Source organism: Herpailurus yagouaroundi, unplaced genomic scaffold, assembly GCF_014898765.1.
Source record: "Herpailurus yagouaroundi ecotype Mexico unplaced genomic scaffold, PumYag 182, whole genome shotgun sequence".
Taxonomy (NCBI): domain Eukaryota; kingdom Metazoa; phylum Chordata; class Mammalia; order Carnivora; family Felidae; genus Herpailurus; species Herpailurus yagouaroundi.
The window spans coordinates 9,831,182-9,849,405 of NW_024412413.1; the positions used below are offsets into that span (position 1 = coordinate 9,831,182).

General features: G+C 49.7%; 2 protein-coding genes across 4 annotated transcripts; one reads left to right on the top strand and one right to left on the bottom strand.

The window, feature by feature from the left end:
• The first annotated feature begins 513 nt into the window (after positions 1-513).
• Positions 514-11,962, top strand: JOSD1 (Josephin domain containing 1). Of its 3 annotated transcripts, none has more exons than XM_040490814.1 (5): positions 514-762; positions 1,096-1,928; positions 8,564-8,692; positions 8,813-9,007; positions 9,856-11,962. In XM_040490814.1, the coding sequence occupies exons 2-5, from the start codon at positions 1,744-1,746 to the stop codon at positions 9,953-9,955; spliced, it is 609 nt and encodes a 202-aa protein (XP_040346748.1). In that variant the 5' UTR covers positions 514-762; positions 1,096-1,743; the 3' UTR covers positions 9,956-11,962. The 3 variants fall into 3 exon arrangements, with proteins under 3 accessions (XP_040346748.1, XP_040346746.1, XP_040346747.1); XM_040490812.1 differs by having other exon boundaries at positions 712-835; XM_040490813.1 differs by lacking the exon at positions 514-762 and having other exon boundaries at positions 911-1,928.
• A 1,056-nt stretch (positions 11,963-13,018) lies between these two features.
• On the bottom strand, positions 13,019-15,070 carry TOMM22 (translocase of outer mitochondrial membrane 22). The gene is made up of 4 exons (XM_040490817.1): positions 14,919-15,070; positions 14,554-14,672; positions 13,958-14,075; positions 13,019-13,747 (listed from the first exon to the last, which is right to left on the bottom strand). The coding sequence occupies exons 1-4, from the start codon at positions 15,033-15,035 to the stop codon at positions 13,673-13,675; spliced, it is 429 nt and encodes a 142-aa protein (XP_040346751.1). The 5' UTR covers positions 15,036-15,070; the 3' UTR covers positions 13,019-13,672.
• Between the last annotated feature and the right edge of the window lie 3,154 nt (positions 15,071-18,224).

Below are 18,224 nucleotides of genomic sequence, written 5' to 3' on the forward strand. Positions count from 1 at the left end.
AAAACCCAGAGAGGATTCTGTGTCAACCCCCGTAAGATGCGGGGGGGGGGGGGGGGCCAAAGGGCGGGGGGGGAAGGGAGCGAGGGTGAGAGGACAGTGGTCTCAGTGTATTGCACCGAAATTCGACACCAAGGCACTGCAATCGGACTCTGTTTCACTTGAAACGTGACTCCGGGCGAGGCACTTACCCTCAGCGCTCCCAAGGAAGTGGGGGGCGGCGGGCCCACTAACCAAGAGAATTTACGCCCGGCCGCATCAGTAAGGTTCTTTGAAATCACCTGGTGAACAGCGCGCTAGACAAACATAGAACGGTCAACGCAGGAGGAGCTAGTCCAGGTTCTCGAAAGCACTCCGCTCGAGAAGCCTGGCCCAGAGAGGGGAAAGGGCGGGGAGCGCCGCAAAGTGCAGCCGCAGGCCGGGTCGCCGCCCCGGAACGTCGCCGACGCCAGGGGAGGGGTGGGGAGCGGCGGGCGTCGAGGCGAGACTCCGGCAGGCCGCCCCGCCCTACCCAGCCCGGGAACCAGGAGCCGCGCACCAGCTCTAGTGGCGGCAGCCACCGCACCCCCTGGCCCTACTGTCCCTAGGCCGCCCCACGCTGCCCACACCCACTCGGCCGACCCGTGGCAGCCGGGGCCTTGGAGCCGGCGCCGCCTGACGACTGGCTGACGTCATAGGTGACGCCGCGGCGGGCGGGAGCGGGGACGGCGCAGGAGGGCGTTTCCGGAGCACGCGCCCGGCGAGGGCTGCTGACGTCGGGCTCAGGTGCGCGCGCTTGCCCGCCCGCCCGAGCGCGGCCCAGGTGGCGGCCCGCAGCGTCAGGTGGCGGCCAGTAGCGGTGAGGGGGCGACGGGCGGTGCGAGTAGGGGCAGCGGCGGGAGGGCGTGTCGCCTTGCACTCACGTGACGGGCGGGGAGGTTGGGGTGTGGGCGGCGAAGCGGGGTGGGCCCGACCCCACCCCTCGCGGGCCTGCCGGTCGCTGCGCAGGACCTTCCCTCGGGCTGGGGCCGGACCCGCCCCGCCGCTTAGCCCGCCGGCCTGGTTCTGCGAGGCTGCCCGCCCGACCGCCGGAGCTGACCGGAGTTGTCTCCTCCGCAGGGCCGCGGCGAGAGGGTGAGAGTCCGCGGGTTCGGAGGGAGCCGCCCCCGCCTCGGCCCGCGCCCTGCGGGGCCCCACCGCACCCGAGGGGATGGAGAGCCGCCTACGAGGCCCCAGCACCGCCCGCGATCCCACGCTGGCCTGCCCTCGCTAGCTGCTCGAATTTTGCGTTTTACCCACCACCTAGGCCTTGTCTCCTGAGTCGGTGGCGTTGCGGTTCGAAAGAAATGGAAGAAAAGGAGCGATGTGACCAATTCCGTTCGGTCCTCCTGCATTGAGGCCTGGTTGGCATTTGCAGAGAGGAAAATACAGCAAGAAAATCGTCGGGGGTGTTTGGAGGGGAGGGTGGGAGGAGGGAAGCAAGGTCTTAGATTTCCTATGATTTTTGAAAAAATTCTGCACTTTGACAGTGGTGGCGAAATAACACTAAATCCAAAAGTGATCTTCCTATTGAAAAGAGAAGAGGTGGATTTTCTTTTCATTTTGATTCCAACCTCTTCTCCCCGTGACCAAGCATAAATCATGGACATCAGAAAATAAGGTGGACCTCAGGAATCCTGGAAAGACTGAGAAGCTTACTTACATTCTTCCTCTGGAGGGAAGAAGGGTGGGGTGTTTTCAGCCCTCTCTGGAGCCTAAAACGAAAACATGAGTTGCGTGCCATGGAAAGGAGACAAGGCCAAATCTGAATCTGTAGAGCTGCCCCAGGCAGCACCCCCACAAATCTACCATGAGAAACAGCGCAGGGAGCTTTGTGCCCTGCATGCCCTCAATAACGTCTTCCAGGACAGCAACGCCTTCACCCGGGAAACGCTGCAAGAGATTTTCCAGAGGTAGGGGACTCCTTCTCCTTGCCGTTTTTACACTTTTTGCTATTTCTGCATTTCTGTGGGTGGGGCAGTGTCTCCGCTAGGTAAGCCTTCAAACCAACATATTAATTAGCTAGATGCTGTTAGCAGATGTAAGGGACACAGAAGTGGGAAAAATAATAATCACTATCATTTATTGAGCACCTACTGTAGGCTGGGCATAGTGCTAGGACCCTCTGTTGTGTCATCTCGTGCGATGTCCTCAGCAATCCCATGCAATTTGTGTTATTTCCATTTTATGGGTACAAACAGGGCTCAGAGGAGTTCAGTAATTTGCCTTAGGTAGCAACAACAGATGGGGCCAAGTTTGAATTCAGGTTAGTGTCTGTGCTGTTGACCACTGTGCTATAATGCCTCTCAAGCCCTGGTCTGAGAGTTTACAGTCTGGAAAGGGGACAAGATCTGTACACGCTCAGTCACCTGCCATCAGAGGTGGAATGTTGTGGGTTTTATAAGCAGGGTGCCCAGTTTTCCCATGAGGCCATGTGCTGGCCTTGGTGCTTTTTGTGCATTGCTTTGTGTACACCTCCCCAGCAGTCATTTTACTGTCTCTATTTTATGGATAGAGAAACAGGCAGAAAGGTCAGGTAGTTTGTTCAAATAGCTTCCAAGTAGCAAAGCTGTGCTTTGAAATGGACTCTAGATCTCTTCCCCTTTCCGCTTCATTCTAGATGGCCTTTTTTTTTTTTTTTTTTTTTTTTTACCCACTTTGCAACATGTTACCTGACAGGGTGATAGAAATTCAGCTCTTTCTCTGTCTCCTTTGATGTTCTAAAATTGTTTGTATCAAAAGGGTTTGAGAATTAGTTCTGCAGTGTCTGGATGGACACAGCAGGACATCTGCTCTGCTGCTTTCTGAGTCCTGGAAAGGCATGTCCGAGTAGTTCTATCATCTGCATCCATTCACCCTGCTAGTATGTTGGGCCTGGGCCCAAAGATATGGATGATGATTATAAGCAGTTTGCGGGTAATTGCAGGACTCTTTCAGTTGTGTTTTCCCTGAATGAAAGAATGCAAAATATTTGCTAAACATTCACATGGAACCAGAGTTCTGTTCCTGGCTATTAAAGCTTTTGCAAATTTGTACCAGCCTCCCCAGTTTCCTGTCAGCACAATGTAAGGATCCATCTCAAAGTAATAGCAAACCAGTACGTAAGAAAATACACTCTGCTCCCACTCCAGAGGTGGAATTCTGTGTATTTTAGGTGGAAAGATTTGGTGTGGATAAATGGAAACAAAGTGTGAAAGGGATCAGAGGGAGGGGAGATGAGATGAGGGAGAGGCAATAGAATTGTATAAACAAGGATTTACGAGCTGCCTGCAGCCAGCCAAGCGCTGCTGGGCACTGTAGAGAAAACAAGTTGAACAGGACTCAGCCGCTAAGTACATCCCAGAGCCATACACTGACCAGGCCTTGAGAACAGACTCAAATGAAGTTAAAACCCGAGGGATTTAGAGCCGTTTACACGGAGGGGAAGAGGATCTCTTTGGGTCTTAACGGAAACAGTAGTAATGTTGGCCGGTTTAACCAGAAAATTTCAAATTCCCGGATACAAAGTTCTGTCCCTGTTTGAAGATGTGGCTGATGGCTGGGAGAAATGGGAGAAAAATTTTGATGAATGCTGTTTGTTGAGAGGAAGTTCATCGGAGCAGTTCGCTTTTAGCCAGATAAAAAAAGAAATACAAAGGCAGGGTGGAGTTTCAGTACAGTTATGGGACTTGAGATGACTCATGTTTGGAATAGAAATGAGCAGGGACTTAGAACTAAAGCTAGTGGCTCAGCAGGAACCTGGGGATGAGGAAGAGAGGAGTCAAGGTGGCAGAGTCCAGGATTTGAAGATCGTGGTAACCACCGCAGTGATGGCAAAAGAGGTCGTTGCTTTGAAAAGGATCAGTTTTCAACATGTGAAATTGGAGAAAAGCTCAGAAACTGGGCAGGTGACGTGGTGCATGTATTCAGATGTGGATGTCTGATCCTGAATATTTCATCGTATGTGTTCCTCTGCGTTGAAAAAGGAAACATTGGGAAGTGAAATGATAGAGCGGCAGCCTTGCAGAGTTACTTGGAAAATCCTCAGGCCTCGAACCATCCTCACGAGACTCTGCTCAATTTTTCAGTGATTAAATGTTCTTGCAGCTAGCTATGCATCCCTTCCCCAGGTGAAATAGCTGTTAAAATCTAAATAGAAACCAGGCTGATACCACTCAAAAAATCTAATGCAAGCTGGAAGGGACAAAGAGTTTTTAGATATTGGTGAACAGCCAGCGTTTTCTACCACAAAGAAATCCAGCCTCCCCAGTAAAATGTCCCTGAGCAGGTGGAAGGGGCCACATTTAAAGGTGTGGTGGTGGTAAATTCAGAAATGGCGTTGAATGTTAGCCTGCAGAGATTGAAATTATCTTGTCTAAGGGCCAGGCAAACACATCATCATCGCCAGTACCTGCAGAGTACATCTATGTGCCTGGCCTTGTGATCTGTGCTTTATGTATTTAATGATTTAGAGACACATCATGAAGTTCTTCTGAGCCCTATTTTCTAATGGCACATTTCTTCAGACCTGATAAAAAGGAAAGTCGTAATTAGGAGAGAAAGGAATCTTCATGAATGTTTCCACATCTTTTTGTTGTTGTTGTTGTTGTTAAAATCAGAACTCACCACCATAGCCAGACACAGTGGTAACCTCCAGGGAGGACCAGGAACTCAGCTGAGGGCCTAGGCATTAGTGAGACCTGGCAAGAGCCTGTCTTCTCACTTACAGATCACTTCAGATCTCATGGCTCTAACCTGTGGCTGTGACGACAGAAGTGAGAGGCTTGCTTTATAGTCCAGAACTTCTGTCCGAGTCATTAAGGCCGTCCTGAGCAAGAGTTTGCCAGGGAGTTCAGTGGGACCAGTGTGTTGAACTATCCAGGACGCTGCTGAGCGTAGTCTTAGGGGAAGGGGTTGGATCTTAGCTGTACCACTCACCAGCTGTATATGTGATGATGCAGATCACCGTAAGCATCCTTATTCACACTGTGAGATTAACCTCTCAGGACTATTGGAAGGATTAAGAGGGAAACCTCATAAGAGTAGCTGACGCAGTGGGCATTTGATTATCGTTAAAGTAAAAACAAGTACTGATATAATGGGCACACTGGACGGACCCCGCGTATTCAAATGACCATCCTGGGAATGAGGTGGAAGCCATTCTCAGCATTTCCTGTATTGATCATCTGGGTGACACACGTTTACTCAGTTGCCACTGCTTAGCTGTGAGGGCTGCAGAGTAGCAGAGCCATCCCCTTTGCTTCAGGAATTTGCTGTTTGGTTGGACATGTATAAGACAACGGAATTCTCTAATGGTCTTGTAAAATGGGAATTGTTCCCATTGTTACAGATACGCTAAGAGGCATGGAGATTAAATCTCATGACTAGTCCCGGTGCTGGTTGTTAGGATAATGTGTAGTCCTCCCCATCTCCCTGTGTTTTCTGCTACACAGGAGCCAGGAAAGATTCCGTGGCAAAGGTAGGATGTGAGGTTGACCTTGAAGAAGCTTTAGGATTTGGTTTGGAACAGGAAATATGATGAGAGAATAGAGGCCGTGTGGTCGTGGTGTTTGAAGTGCACTAAACCCAAAGGAACAGCAGGCCCCGTAGGGCTGGGAGGGTTGGAGTTAGCCAGCGGGCAGTTCTTACATGAAAGTAAGAACATCGTACCTTGGTGAATGTGGTAGGAACATATAAGGGACTTGGTGGAAGGAGAGTTTGGAAGTGAGATCAATTTAGGAACCTCTTTCAAAAGCCCAGATATGGAGCAAGGAGGCTCCAGTTCAGGGAGAGACAATGGGAATAGACAGGAGAAGGTTGGAATCGGAGATAGAATGTATGGGACAAGGAGACCCTAGGAAACTCCTGTAAGGTGCACCTCAAAAAAATGTGTGGTCAGATATGTTTGGGAACCGCAATGTACCCTGTCTCCTCAAGACTCAAGGTAAATATTAGCGTATTCGGGGCTCTAGGAATTCCTGCAGGAAACCTTTTTACCTGATTCATTCAGCCGTTATTGTATTGAACACCTTCTGTGATCCTCTGGGAGCACCCTCGGGAAAGCGTGGCTCTAAGTTTTGGTAGGGAGTAAAATGGTGAACAAGGTAGAAGACCTGGAAGTTTCCTTGTTGGAGCCTTCACGCATCTCCTGGCAAGAGACTTCACTGAAAGTAGGGAGAAATCGGTGGAAGGGTAGGAGCTTGATATACCTGGAGCTAGGCTTGCTTCCATATGCTTTTTTATTTTAATGCGAGAGCCTACTGAGGGCCTTTGTCCTTTTAAGCTGCATTTTAGCCCCAGACCCCAGGGTGTGCCAGCTCTTCCTCTTATCAGCCGGCTACCACCACCCACTCTGATTCTTGGCTCCTCGACACAAGACGGGAAGCACGGCACCGGAGTCAGACAAACCCAAGCACGAACGAATCCTAGTGCTGTCACTTACAAGAGCAGCGATTACAGCCCAGTCATTTTAAATCACCAAACTTCAGTTTTTTAACCTATAAAATGGGAATAACTTACAGCCTCATGGGTTTCTGGTGAAAATTAAGTGAGATACACATGAAAGGATCTAGCATTGGACAGCATGGCACGAAATTTTTCAATAAGTAGTAGTTATTATGATGGTAAGATGCAATCTGGTTGCAGAGTGAAGGTTAGTGTCCTCCAGCCCTCTTCTTTGCTCGCTCTGGAGAACAAGCACACAAGCTCTTTGGAAGGGTCTGCTACGAAAGTTTCCCAAGAAAGAGAGCAACAAGATAAACATGGTGAATGTTTCAATAAACATTCCTTGAGCACCTGTTATGTGCCAGGCACCCCTTGGGTCCTGGTGGGGTAGCCCTAACGGGATGGAGAAACCTGTCATTCTAGTGTGGAAAACCAGACGGGTCTGGTAGCGACAGGGGCTGTGATTAAAGCAGGTGAGGTAAGAGCTGGTGCCTGGAAGAAACTGAAGGTTGGGGTGGTCAGAAAAGGCCTCTAAGGCACTAACACTTGAGACCCAAATAATGAGGAGCAAACCAAGTGCAGACCTAGGGAGAGAGCATTCCAGACAGCAGAACAGTGAGTGTGGTAGAAACAGGGAGCACGTGCAACGGCCCTCGGGTGAGAAGGTGTTTTGTGTGTTTAAGTAGCAGAGAGAAGGTCTTTGTGCCCAGCGATAGGGATGAGGTCAGCAGTGTCTTGAGGGCCTCGCCTAGAAAGCAAATTATTTAGATTGTATTTAAGTGCTTTGGGAACCATTGGAAGGTTTAAGCAGTGGGAGGAATGTTTTATGTTTGAAAAATATCAGTGTGGTCACCGTGTACAGAGAAATTAAAAAAAAAAAAAAAACAAAAACTTTGTAAGAGTTCTTGAGTGTTCAGAGTTGCCCTCAAGCCCTGGTTCTCCTCTGGAGCTGGCCCTTCCTTAGCAGCCTCCTGGATACTGCCCTCCACGTTCGTTCCCAAGGAGCTCACACTTCCCTTCACAGCCAGGCAAAAGGAATCCAGCCCTTCCTTCAAGAAGGCCTTTCCTCAAGTCCCGGTCTGACAAGCTTGTGAAAACCAAATAATAGGACTGGAAGTGCCTTCGGAGCTGACCTTGCTGGAGACAAAGGAGTAGCTAATGAGGCCCAGCCAAAAATGGCCCAGAGCAGGGTGGGCGCATGGACCATAATTGAGTTTTGTTTGGCACAGACATTGTTTTCAGTTGATTCTTTGTGTTTCAGTTTTTAAAAACTTTTTTATTCCAGAGGCGCCTGGGTGGCTCAGTCGGTTAAGCTTCCAGCTCTTGATCTCAGCTCAGTCATGATCTCACAGTTTAGGAGATAGAGCCCTGTGCTGGGCTCTACACTGACCGTGCAGAGCCTGCTTGGAATTCTCTCTCTCCCTCTCTCTCTCAAAATAAATAAGCTTAAAAAAAATTTTTTTTTATTCAAGTACTTATACAACCAGACACGTATATTTGAAATGCCTTAGGTGGCTCAGACATGCCAGTTTAATACAGGCCTTATTAGTTTTTAGTGCTTTACACGTGGCCCCGGTTCATACATTTTTGTTTCATGCCTGGGCTCCTGTAGCCCTTGGAGTATTTAAGGATTAATGATTACCAAGTGTGCAAGCCTTAAATAGAAAGCATTTAAACTGTAAAAAAACAAGAGTAGCAAAAAATACTATCCACGCAAATGAAAATATCAATTACTATTTTCTAATGCTTTAAAAAAATGGCTGTATTAAAGCAGGAAGGTCTACAGTGAAGAAGGCCGCAGACAGGGATAGGCCAGGGGCTTCACAAATGAGACTCCGTCTTAAGAGTACAGTCTGTGTCCAGTGACTTTCTGGATGACAGACAGCTAGGCCCTGGCACCACTGAATTAATGTTTTGCATAAGAAGAAAGGCAATCCCTAGTGCGGTAGGAGGCCCGACTGTAAAATACGTCGGTAAAGTATTGAGTTACCTTGTACCTGAGTGGGGGGAACAGGCCTTGCGGGGGCGCGCTGCGCTGGACGCTGGAAGGTGTCCGGGGTGTGTGGGGCAGGAGGTCGGGCGGCCGTGCCCACGAGTCTCAGCCCGGCTCCTTGCACGCGTGCAGGCTGTCTCCGAACACCATGGTGACGCCCCACAAGAAGAGCATGTTAGGAAACGGGAACTACGATGTGAACGTCATTATGGCAGCACTTCAGACCAAAGGCTACGAAGCTGTCTGGTGGGACAAGCGCAGGTAACCCGAACCAGGCTTGACCCGATGAGGACTGTCCCTCGGGCACGCGTGGGGAGGTGCTCCCGGGGGGACCTTGGGGCGTGGACAGCCTCGGAGCCTGACGCCGCTCTTCCTCCGCAGGGATGTCAGTGCCATTGCTCTCACTAACGTCATGGGCTTCATCATGAACCTGCCCTCCAGCCTGTGCTGGGGTCCGCTGAAGTTGCCTCTCAAAAGGCAGCACTGGATCTGTGTTCGAGAGGTGGGAGGTGCCTACTACAACCTCGACTCCAAACTGAAGATGCCCGAGTGGATTGGAGGCGAGAGCGAGCTCAGGTACCTGCCGGGAACGTGCTGGGCTCCTTCCGTTGGTGTGTTGGGGAAGTTGAGCCCGTCTTTCTTTTTTTTTCTTTTTACTCGACGAAGGAGATGAAATTCCTAGCTCCTGGGATCCTCTCCCCGCCTTGCTTAGAATCACAGGGTCTCGGGCTTGAAGCACCTAAATCTTTGATGGCCCATGAGGACGGGAAGTCCCTTTGGTAGAGAAGCCCAGCCCCCGGCATGCTGACCCTCTGGTCTGGTAGGACTGGCATTGTAGCATTCTCTGTACTCAGACAACTGATGGTAAAGCTGCCAGTTCAGAGGGAGGAAGACAGACATTCAGGCCAGAGAGGGCTAAATTTCCCAGAGACCGAAGAAGAAACTTTTATTTTATTTTAATTTTATTTTTAAATATTTTTGAGAGAGAGACAGAATGCAAGTGGGTGAGGGGCAGAGAGAGACAGAGACACACACACACACACACACACACACACACACACACACACACACACACAATCCGAAGAGGCTCCAGGCTCCGAGCTGTCAGCACAGAGCCTGATGCAGGGCTCAAACTCACCAACTGCGAGAGCCAAAGTCGGATGGTCAACCGACTGAGCCACCCAGGTGCCCCGATAGTTTGGCAGTTCTATATGAGAATGAGCGAAAATTCAGCTTGGAAATTAAGTGGCCAGATCGAGGGGTAGCCAGTTGCAGAAGCTGCAAGAACAGATCCCTACTCGAGAGTCTGGGGACTGCCGAGGGTATAGCTGAGGAGGTCACCGGTGAACACGTGGCCCTGAGGCTGGAATTTGCAGTTTTACCAGCATTTCATCTTCTCTTTCATCTACCCGTTGTTCCCACAGGAAATTTCTAAAACATCACTTGCGAGGAAAGAACTGTGAACTCCTGCTGGTGGTACCAGAAGAGGTGGAGGCCCATCAGAGTTGGAGGGCTGACGTGTAACGCAGTTCTACCCATCCTTCCCTCACCTCAGCCCCGAAATCGTCTGTAACGTGCTGTGGCCTATACAGCGGGTCTGCCCTCTGCCCCTGCCACTTCCCCAAACATCTCACTGGGTTTTCTCTTCAGATTTGACAGTGCAATAGGACAGATGTGTGGACTGTTACGAGAAGCAACCAGCGTTACTCATTCCTGGGAAAGGAAGGTAGGAGCTCTGTGTGCTTAGGGCCAGCTCTGGAAGACCCTTGTTTTATTTCAGAGAGGAGAAAGGAAGGTGGGTCCCAGCTTATTTTCCCCATTCCCACGAGAACTTGACAGAGGCTCTGCTGGAGTTCACTGCTGCTGTGACTCACCTGGAGATGCTGCCTCCACTTCCCCTTTCCTGGCAACCAGTGGGTCTGAAGACATAGTACACGCGAAGCCCACGCGACTGGCTTGACGGACCCAGAGCAGAAGGGCCTCTCAGGAAACCATCTCCAAAACGCCAGCAGTGGTACAGCATGCCATCTCCAACCCTTAATGCCACCCATTACCCCCATTTTTAAGGGTGGTCAACGGCCATCCTTGGAGTCTTACAATGAAAAGTTCTCTAGTGTTCCACGCCGGGTGGTCGAGGCCTGCAATATTCTATGGTGAGCTAGATACCTAAGAGGACGTGGCGGAAGCCAGACTGGGGCAGGCCCGGGGGGCCTGTCCGCCTCGCTCCAGCATTGTCCCTGCCGCTTCACTACATTGATTTAGGGGGCTCTGGGCACAAGACAGGCCAAAGGGCAGTCTTCCCAGTTGACACACTCTGGCAAAGTCAGGAAACAACAAGTCTGCTTTTGATAGCAAATTCCACTAGTTTGAGACACAGCTGGGTGAGGAAAGTATTGTGAAGACAAGCTTCTCAGAGACTAAGAGCAGCTAGAACTGGTAGAAGTCCCAGGCTGAGTCCCTATAGTGACAAGAATCAGAGCCCTCAAGTTGGGTGTTTATGTGCGTCATGTTAGAGGACCTGGATTTGTCATGTCTTTAGTTTCCTTTACATGTCAACTGAAAGTTGACCTACCCCCTACCTCTTGAAATAGTTGTAGGCCACTTTTCTCCTGTAACTTTGGAAAACAGAAGAGAAGGAGGGGAAGTGTACCACATAGCGCGTCACCAAAGTGGTCGTAGTTGCCTCGAGGCGGGTGGGCGGGCGGGGATGGCCTGTCTGCCGCTTACACATCGACGGTCTTGGCAGGTCTGAGAGCTGCCCCGCTGGCCACACGCCTCTCCAGCGGCAAAGCCAGCCTGGGGCTCGCGCGTCAAGACTGAGCAGGCTTGACAGGACGAAGCTGAGGCTTTCTCCCCACTGTGACTGGAGTGCATGTTTACACCAGCACTTTTTCTGCACACGTATCTTCAATCCAACAAGGCCGTTTTTTATGCTGAGTAACAGAGGCCACCAAGCGGCTACTGCATTACACCCTCTCGGCAACTGGCTGCAGTCTCTTCTGCACCATTTTCCACACCAGACCTGCTTGGCACCACAGGGAGCTCCTTACCCCTGCACAATGACATTCCAACCACCACCAGCCAGAAGTTACAGCCAACCTGATTGTCACGAGCAGGACCTTGGGTCCATGGGCACTGTCAGTGATAGTAAGCCATTTCCTGGGAGGAGGAGGGAACTCCTGTCCACCAGTCTGCTTGGGCCTGTGCAAATGGCACTTCAAAGGAGTCCCCGTGCACTTGGAGTCCATGAGCCAATGGGATATGCAAAGACGCTTACACGTTTCAGGGCTGGTTTCTCTGTTCATATCCAATTCTGGTGCTTAGGAACAGGGACCCATGCTGATGCCCAAGGGCAAAAAGCCCCATGTCCTTTAAGGAAAGGGGCAGGCCTGACCCTGATGCCCAATAAGGGGCAACCCTAGGCTTTTTGTTTTTCTTGCTTTTATTCCTTTTTTTTGTTGGCCTTGTGCTGGGTTTGTTTACAAAAGATGTATTTTGTTTAACCAAATATTAAAAATGGAAAACTCCGTACATGTTATATGTCTGGCCTGAATTTGTAATTCTGTAAAGGAAAAAAGTGAACATTAGTGTGGTGATGCTTCAGAAGAAACTCACTCCGATCCTCAGCCATCTTTTAGAGCCGTTTTGTGATTTGGTCCAACCTCTCCCCTCAAAAATCCAGACAAAATATGCACTCCATTTGGTTCAAAATCCTGAGGCACTTTTCAATTTACAAAAACTAGACTTAATCTGAGGAATCCTAATAAGTACAAGTTTTCGTTACCAGCCCTGACAAATGACTAGCGTTTTTCTCTGGTTAACAAGATCAAGATCACATAGCAGAGGGGGCCTGTTAGACTTGAATTCAGATCCATCATTTCCTGTGTGGTCTGGCACAGATTATACAACCTCTCTGTGACTCCTTCCTCCTCTGTAAAACAGAACTACCACTACACCCTAAATTATATAGCATCATTCTGATAAAGAATATACACATAAAAGGCTCAGTATTGTTAATAGCACATTGCTAATAAAAATTTACGTTGAATACAAAAACTGCAAGGTTCAAAGGCAGGGGTATAGTTGGAATTCATAATCAGCTCATCTCAGCAATTATTTTTAAAAGGACCAAAAAAGTTCTATTTGCCACCATTCCCTTCCTAGACCAGAAGTTAGTAGTAGGTCATTCCCTACAAATCCTTTATAACTGTGTATCACTGCAGACCGTACAAATACACGGACCCAATCCTTTGTTGGTGGATCTGAACACGATTGCCTGAATTCAGGACAAAGATTACTATTCTGAGGTTTCTGGGGTACCTGGCTGGCTCAGTCAGAAGACCATGTGACTCTTCATCTCGGGGTTAAGTTCAAGCTCCCCCTGGTTGGCTGCAGAGATTACTTAAAAAATAAAATCTTTAACAACAACAACAAAAAGAGGTTCCTAGCCCAAAATGAATCATGTTTTCCACTGTTGGGCCTCAGGGGTCAAACTGTCACACAGTGGTGTTAGCTTCGGAGAGGAAATGCAAGGGGCAGTCGAAGGACGTGATCTCAAGGTGTGTATCACAAGTACATGGATGACACTTTCTGTCGGAATCATTTTTAATATTTAAATACAAAAAGTGAGCACTTTTTTCTTTTTTGGACACACACACACAGGTCTCTAATAGCCAAAACCGGCAGAGAAAATGAGCTCTTCTCTGCCCTCCACAGTCCCCATCCTGTGGTCGAAGCTGCTGCCCAGCCCTCCCTCCTTTCCACCCCAGAAATTCACAGTGGCTGCTGTACACTGCAGCTGTAACGGCATTATGTATTTCATACTGTGTGCATGTCCCTTCCCAACATCTCCATGCTTAAAAACAAAAATGGTCAGGGGTACATCCTTCCCAGTGGCATCGGTTCCTTTGCCACAATCAGATAGTTGAGATCTTCCGGTCACGAGTGATTTAGTGATTTAGTGAAAGGGGGGGGGATGGCCAGAGCTGGAGTAACCGTCTGCACTGCTGCACTCTGGTATCAGAGTGAGGACAGAAGAAATGGGACAGCGTGGAGGGCACAGCTGCAAGTTGGGAGTCTCCGTGACACACTGGGGAGAATTCTCTCCAGGTTTAGATAAATCAATGTGCCAAAGTTTAAAAAAAAAAAAGGAAAAGAGAAAAGAATCCAAATCATCAGCAGTTCAACACTATTGAATTTTCAAACTCGTCCCACCAAGACAAGTCATAGAGCAGTAACAAGCTAGAGCTTTCCAGGAAGTGAAGGTAGAGCCCCTGGCATTCCGCCTGAGAGCCCTGTGTTGGGCCCTAGAAGTATCTGGAAAAGAAAAGGAGAGGTGTAAGGCACCGGGCGAGCCTCCGGATTGCATTTTCCCTCTGACGGGGCAGAGGAGGTCTGCAAACACTGCCGATCACGTGGGCACCTAAAAGAGCGTGGGCTGGATCCCAGTCTCTACCCACGGGTCTACCCAGGTTTGGGGAAAATCAACACCTTGCACCGCCGCGCAGGCAAAGGCTCTGGGCTCACCTGCCGCTGCTGCAGTTGCTGCTGCTGCTCCATTTGCAACTTCTCCGTTTCGAAGACAACAGGAAGGACCAGGATCATGAAGGAAGTGGTCCCAATCCACAAGGCTGCCCTGGAAAACCTGCAGACAGGGTGTGAGCGTGACAGCAAGACACAAACACAGATGTGTTCTTCTTCACCGAGAACGGCCCAGTAACCAAACCTCTCCCACGCCAATGTTTTTGAAAGGCACGTTCTTTCCCCAACACGTGCACCACACTCGGACCAGAAACAGGACGGGCAGTTCTGCCGGCTGTTTACCTAGCGAGAGCCGTTCTAACATCCTCCTGAGTTCTTACGAAGCTACTTCTACAACACATTAATTACCTCACGTAACGTGAAACGATCCTCACAACGACCCTGCCCCACAGGAATCGCCACTTTACGGAAGAGTTCGTGGAGATCAAGAAAGGTTAAGAGACCAGTCCAAGGTCACTCACTCAGTGATCTAGGTGGCAGGTTGGCCTCCAGCCCCGCTCTGCTACTTCCAAAGCCCATGTTCATTCACAGCACTTTGGTCACCCCAGGCACACCCCAACGTCTTTGCCCTCGGACCTTACCTGTACATTTTTTGAGCCACAAAGACGGAGAGATCAAAAGTGGCTCCAGCCGCGGACCGGACCCTCTCTGGGAACATCTCCGTCAGACCCCACAGTCTCTCCGACAGGGTCTCATCTAGCTGTGGTGGAGGCGGCGCGGATCTCGATCGAAGCAATGGCAACCACCCCCTGGAGCTAGGGCAGCCCGCTCCGGCCCACTGGGGGCCCTAACCCCGCCTCCCGGAGAAGACACCTCCCCTCCGACCTCTCCGGGCTCCGCGACGCGCTTTCGCCCGGATCCCGCAGCACGCGGAGCTCACACCCCCGTGCGGGCCGCTCCTGGCCCGTAACCTTGCACTCCGCCTCACACCGCAGGGCCCCAGTACCTCCTCGTCGTCTTCCTCCTCCAGCTCCTCCTCAGTCTTCTCGGCATCGCCTTTCGGAAGCAATTCGTCCGGGGACAGAGGCGCCCCAGGGCCGCCAGCGGCAGCGGCGGCGGCCATGGCTGCAGGGGGACACCGGAAGCGGAAGAGAGGAGGCGAGTGCAGCACCACCCCCTCCCCGTCGGACAGAACTGCTCTTCCGGGAGCCGGAGGCTGAAGTGCTGGGGAAGAGCGACACCGTCTGGCTGGCGGACTCCACCGGCTTTCGGCCAAGGAGGCGGCGGCGACTTCCTAAGAAATACCTGGGAAGCTTGTTCAAGGACAGGGTCGCGGTGCTTCCGCGGTAATTCTTTTCATTTAGAGTGGGCCCAGAAACCTGCACTTCAGTAAGCTCCCAGGGGTCACACTGAGACAAACAAAAAATCCAGCTTCGTTTCCCTGAGGGGTGTGTTCTTTGGTAGGAGTTCGGTACTTGAAGGTTTTATCGATCTGTTGTGAAAACGTCAAGTGAACAGTACCAATGTACTGAGACAAAGGCAAGAGTTACCATTTAAATACACATTTAAATGTGTGTGTGTGTGTGTGTGTGTGTGTGTGTGTGTGTGTGTGTGTGTACACTCATCTGCTTGGCTCAACAACCCACTGAGCCATGTACTGTCATCATCCCTGTTTTAAGAAACGGGGAAGTTGAGGCTCAGTACAGAGTTGCTGGAAGTCTTTCTTGAGGATAGATTTCTAGGAGGAAGTTTGCAGGCCAAAAAGTATGAACATTTAGCATTTTGGTAGGTATTAGCTGACCGTCCTCAAAATTAGATCATATACTTACCTAATTGTAAATGGAAGTGTCCTTTTCCCCACAATGTCCCCAGCCTTAAGCGTTACCCATATTTTAATTTTTTGCCCTTATGATGGATTAAATACTTCTTTTTATAATGTGCTGCACCTTAAATACAAGGGTAGTAATTTGATACACACTTTAGCCAGCTGACCCCGGAATCAGAGAATCTCAGGACTGGACTGTCCAACTCTCTGTCTGATGCACGATGTTGTCCTTTGTCCCGTGCTTACATAATGAGGGGCAGGTAGGTTTGCACTTCCTCCCCTAACAGGCCTTGGTCCTTTTCATCTTTGAGCGAGGGCAGCACTGACTACAAAAAGCTTTTATGTCTCAAAAGGCTGCTTACTGTATTACTCCATTACATAAAGTTCAAAAACAGGCAAAACCAATCTATGGTGAGGATTAGTGATTCCCTTTGATTAGCTCAGAGGGGGGAATATTTGGTAAGGGGCAGGGGAGTGGCTTCTGGGGTGCTGGTAAAATTCCATTTCTTGATCAGGGTGGTGTTCGCATGGGTATTTTCATTTTGTATTATCGATACTTATGAATTATGCTTTTTTGCATGTTAAAATTACTTAAAGTTGGCTAGCACTATGTAAATGCAAGGGCAGCTTGAGAGCCCAGTACCAATGGCTTTTGATTCTCTTGTGGCTGTTTAGGAAATGCTGGAAGATCAATGCTCTCAAAGGCAATCTTTTTTTTTCTTTTTTTTAAGTAGTCTCCACACCCAACCTAGGGCTTGAACTCATGACCCTGAGATCAAGAGTTGCATGCTCTACCAACTGAGCCAACCAGGCACCCCTAGAGAAGGCAATCTTACGTGGAAGGTACAGGCATTAATGCCTCCAACTGGAAAGTCGTAATGCTAATGTGGAGAAGTTTTAGGAAAACTTTAACCAACTAATTTTGTTTATATTCACAAGAACAATACATGATTAAAAAAAAAAAATCTATGTGGGGCACCTGGGTGGCTCAGTCAGTTAAGCTTCCAACTCTTGATTTCGGCTCAGGTCATGATCTCACGGTTCTTGAGTTTGAGCCCCACGTTGGGCTCTGTGCTGACAGTGTGGAGCCTGCTTGATCTCTCTCTCTCTCCCCCTCTCTCTCTGCCCATGTACTCACTCACTCTATCTCTCCCACAATAAACGTTAAACATTTTTTAAAAAAACACCTAGGGGCGCCTGGGTGGCGCAGTCGGTTGAGCGTCCGACTTCAGCCAGGTCACGATCTCGCGGTCCGTGAGTTCGAGCCCCGCGTCACGCTCTGGGCTGATGGCTCAGAGCCTGGAGCCTGTTTCCGATTCTGTGTCTCCCTCTCTCTCTGCCCCTCGCCCGTTCATGCTCTGTCTCTCTCTGTCCCAAAAATAAATAAACGTTGATAAAAAAAACACCTATGTTTAAGAATAATAAAAAAAACCTTGGGAGTAATTTTATCTCTGCAAAGGGATAAGAAAAAAGGGAGTCATGCCGTGCAGAGTGTTCAGAGCCCTGGGAACAGATGAGATGGTCTAGAAAAGGCAGAGTGAGAAGGGAAAACAAAGACCAGGATCCTGTGGGATCATTTAAAGGTACAGTGAAATCACGGACAGTAGACAGGTGGTTGCCAGGGGCTGGGGGAGAGGAAACAGAAACCCATAACCAAAGAGTTAACAGGGCAGCCAAGGCAGCTGCCACTTCTCCCCAAACCTGCTTGGGGGTGCTCAGAATGCTGTCTGCCACCACGTTCCTGTACGATAATAGTCATGCCACGATGACCGAGTGGTTAATTTAGTCGTTTTACAGGAACTCAGGGTTTCGTCAAGAAGCCAGCTAGAACCAGTCAGGACACTGACCTCCCCTTGGAGCCCAACAAAATGAAATTAACCTTCCCCTACCTCCTAACTTCCTTTATCTGATTTTGAGTCACAAAGCTCCTCTCTCCTTCCCCTTACCCACACCCTTTTCTACTTGCCTTTAAAAAATTCCTGGCCATCCTGCTTCAGGGAGGCCGACTTGAGGCTCATTTTCCCATCTCCTCACGTGGCTGCCTCGAGAAAAACCTCTTGCCTCCTTGCCCACTAGAGATCTGTCTCAACGATCAGCTTTGCGCACATCGGGCACACGAACTTGGGTTCAGTTACAAAACGGAGAGTCACTGTTTGATGGGTACAGGGTTTCAGTTTACAGGCTGAAGTGTCCGGAGATGGGACAGCGGTGATGATGGCACACGATGGATGTATTCAGTACTGCTGAGCTGTAGAATTAAAAAATGGTTACGATGGTAAATTTTGTTATTTTGCCACAATAGAAGAAAATTTAAAGACAAGCCGAAAAGCAGAACTATCAGGGGAAAAAAGGGGGGGACCTTCTTCCCCCACCTCATGAGGTTCAAGGCGCTGCTGGAGAGGAAGAAGGAGGATCGGAGAAGGGTGGCTTCACTGAAGGCTTCAAGGAGAACTGCTCAGAATCAGCAAAGAAGACAGGGTGAGGACG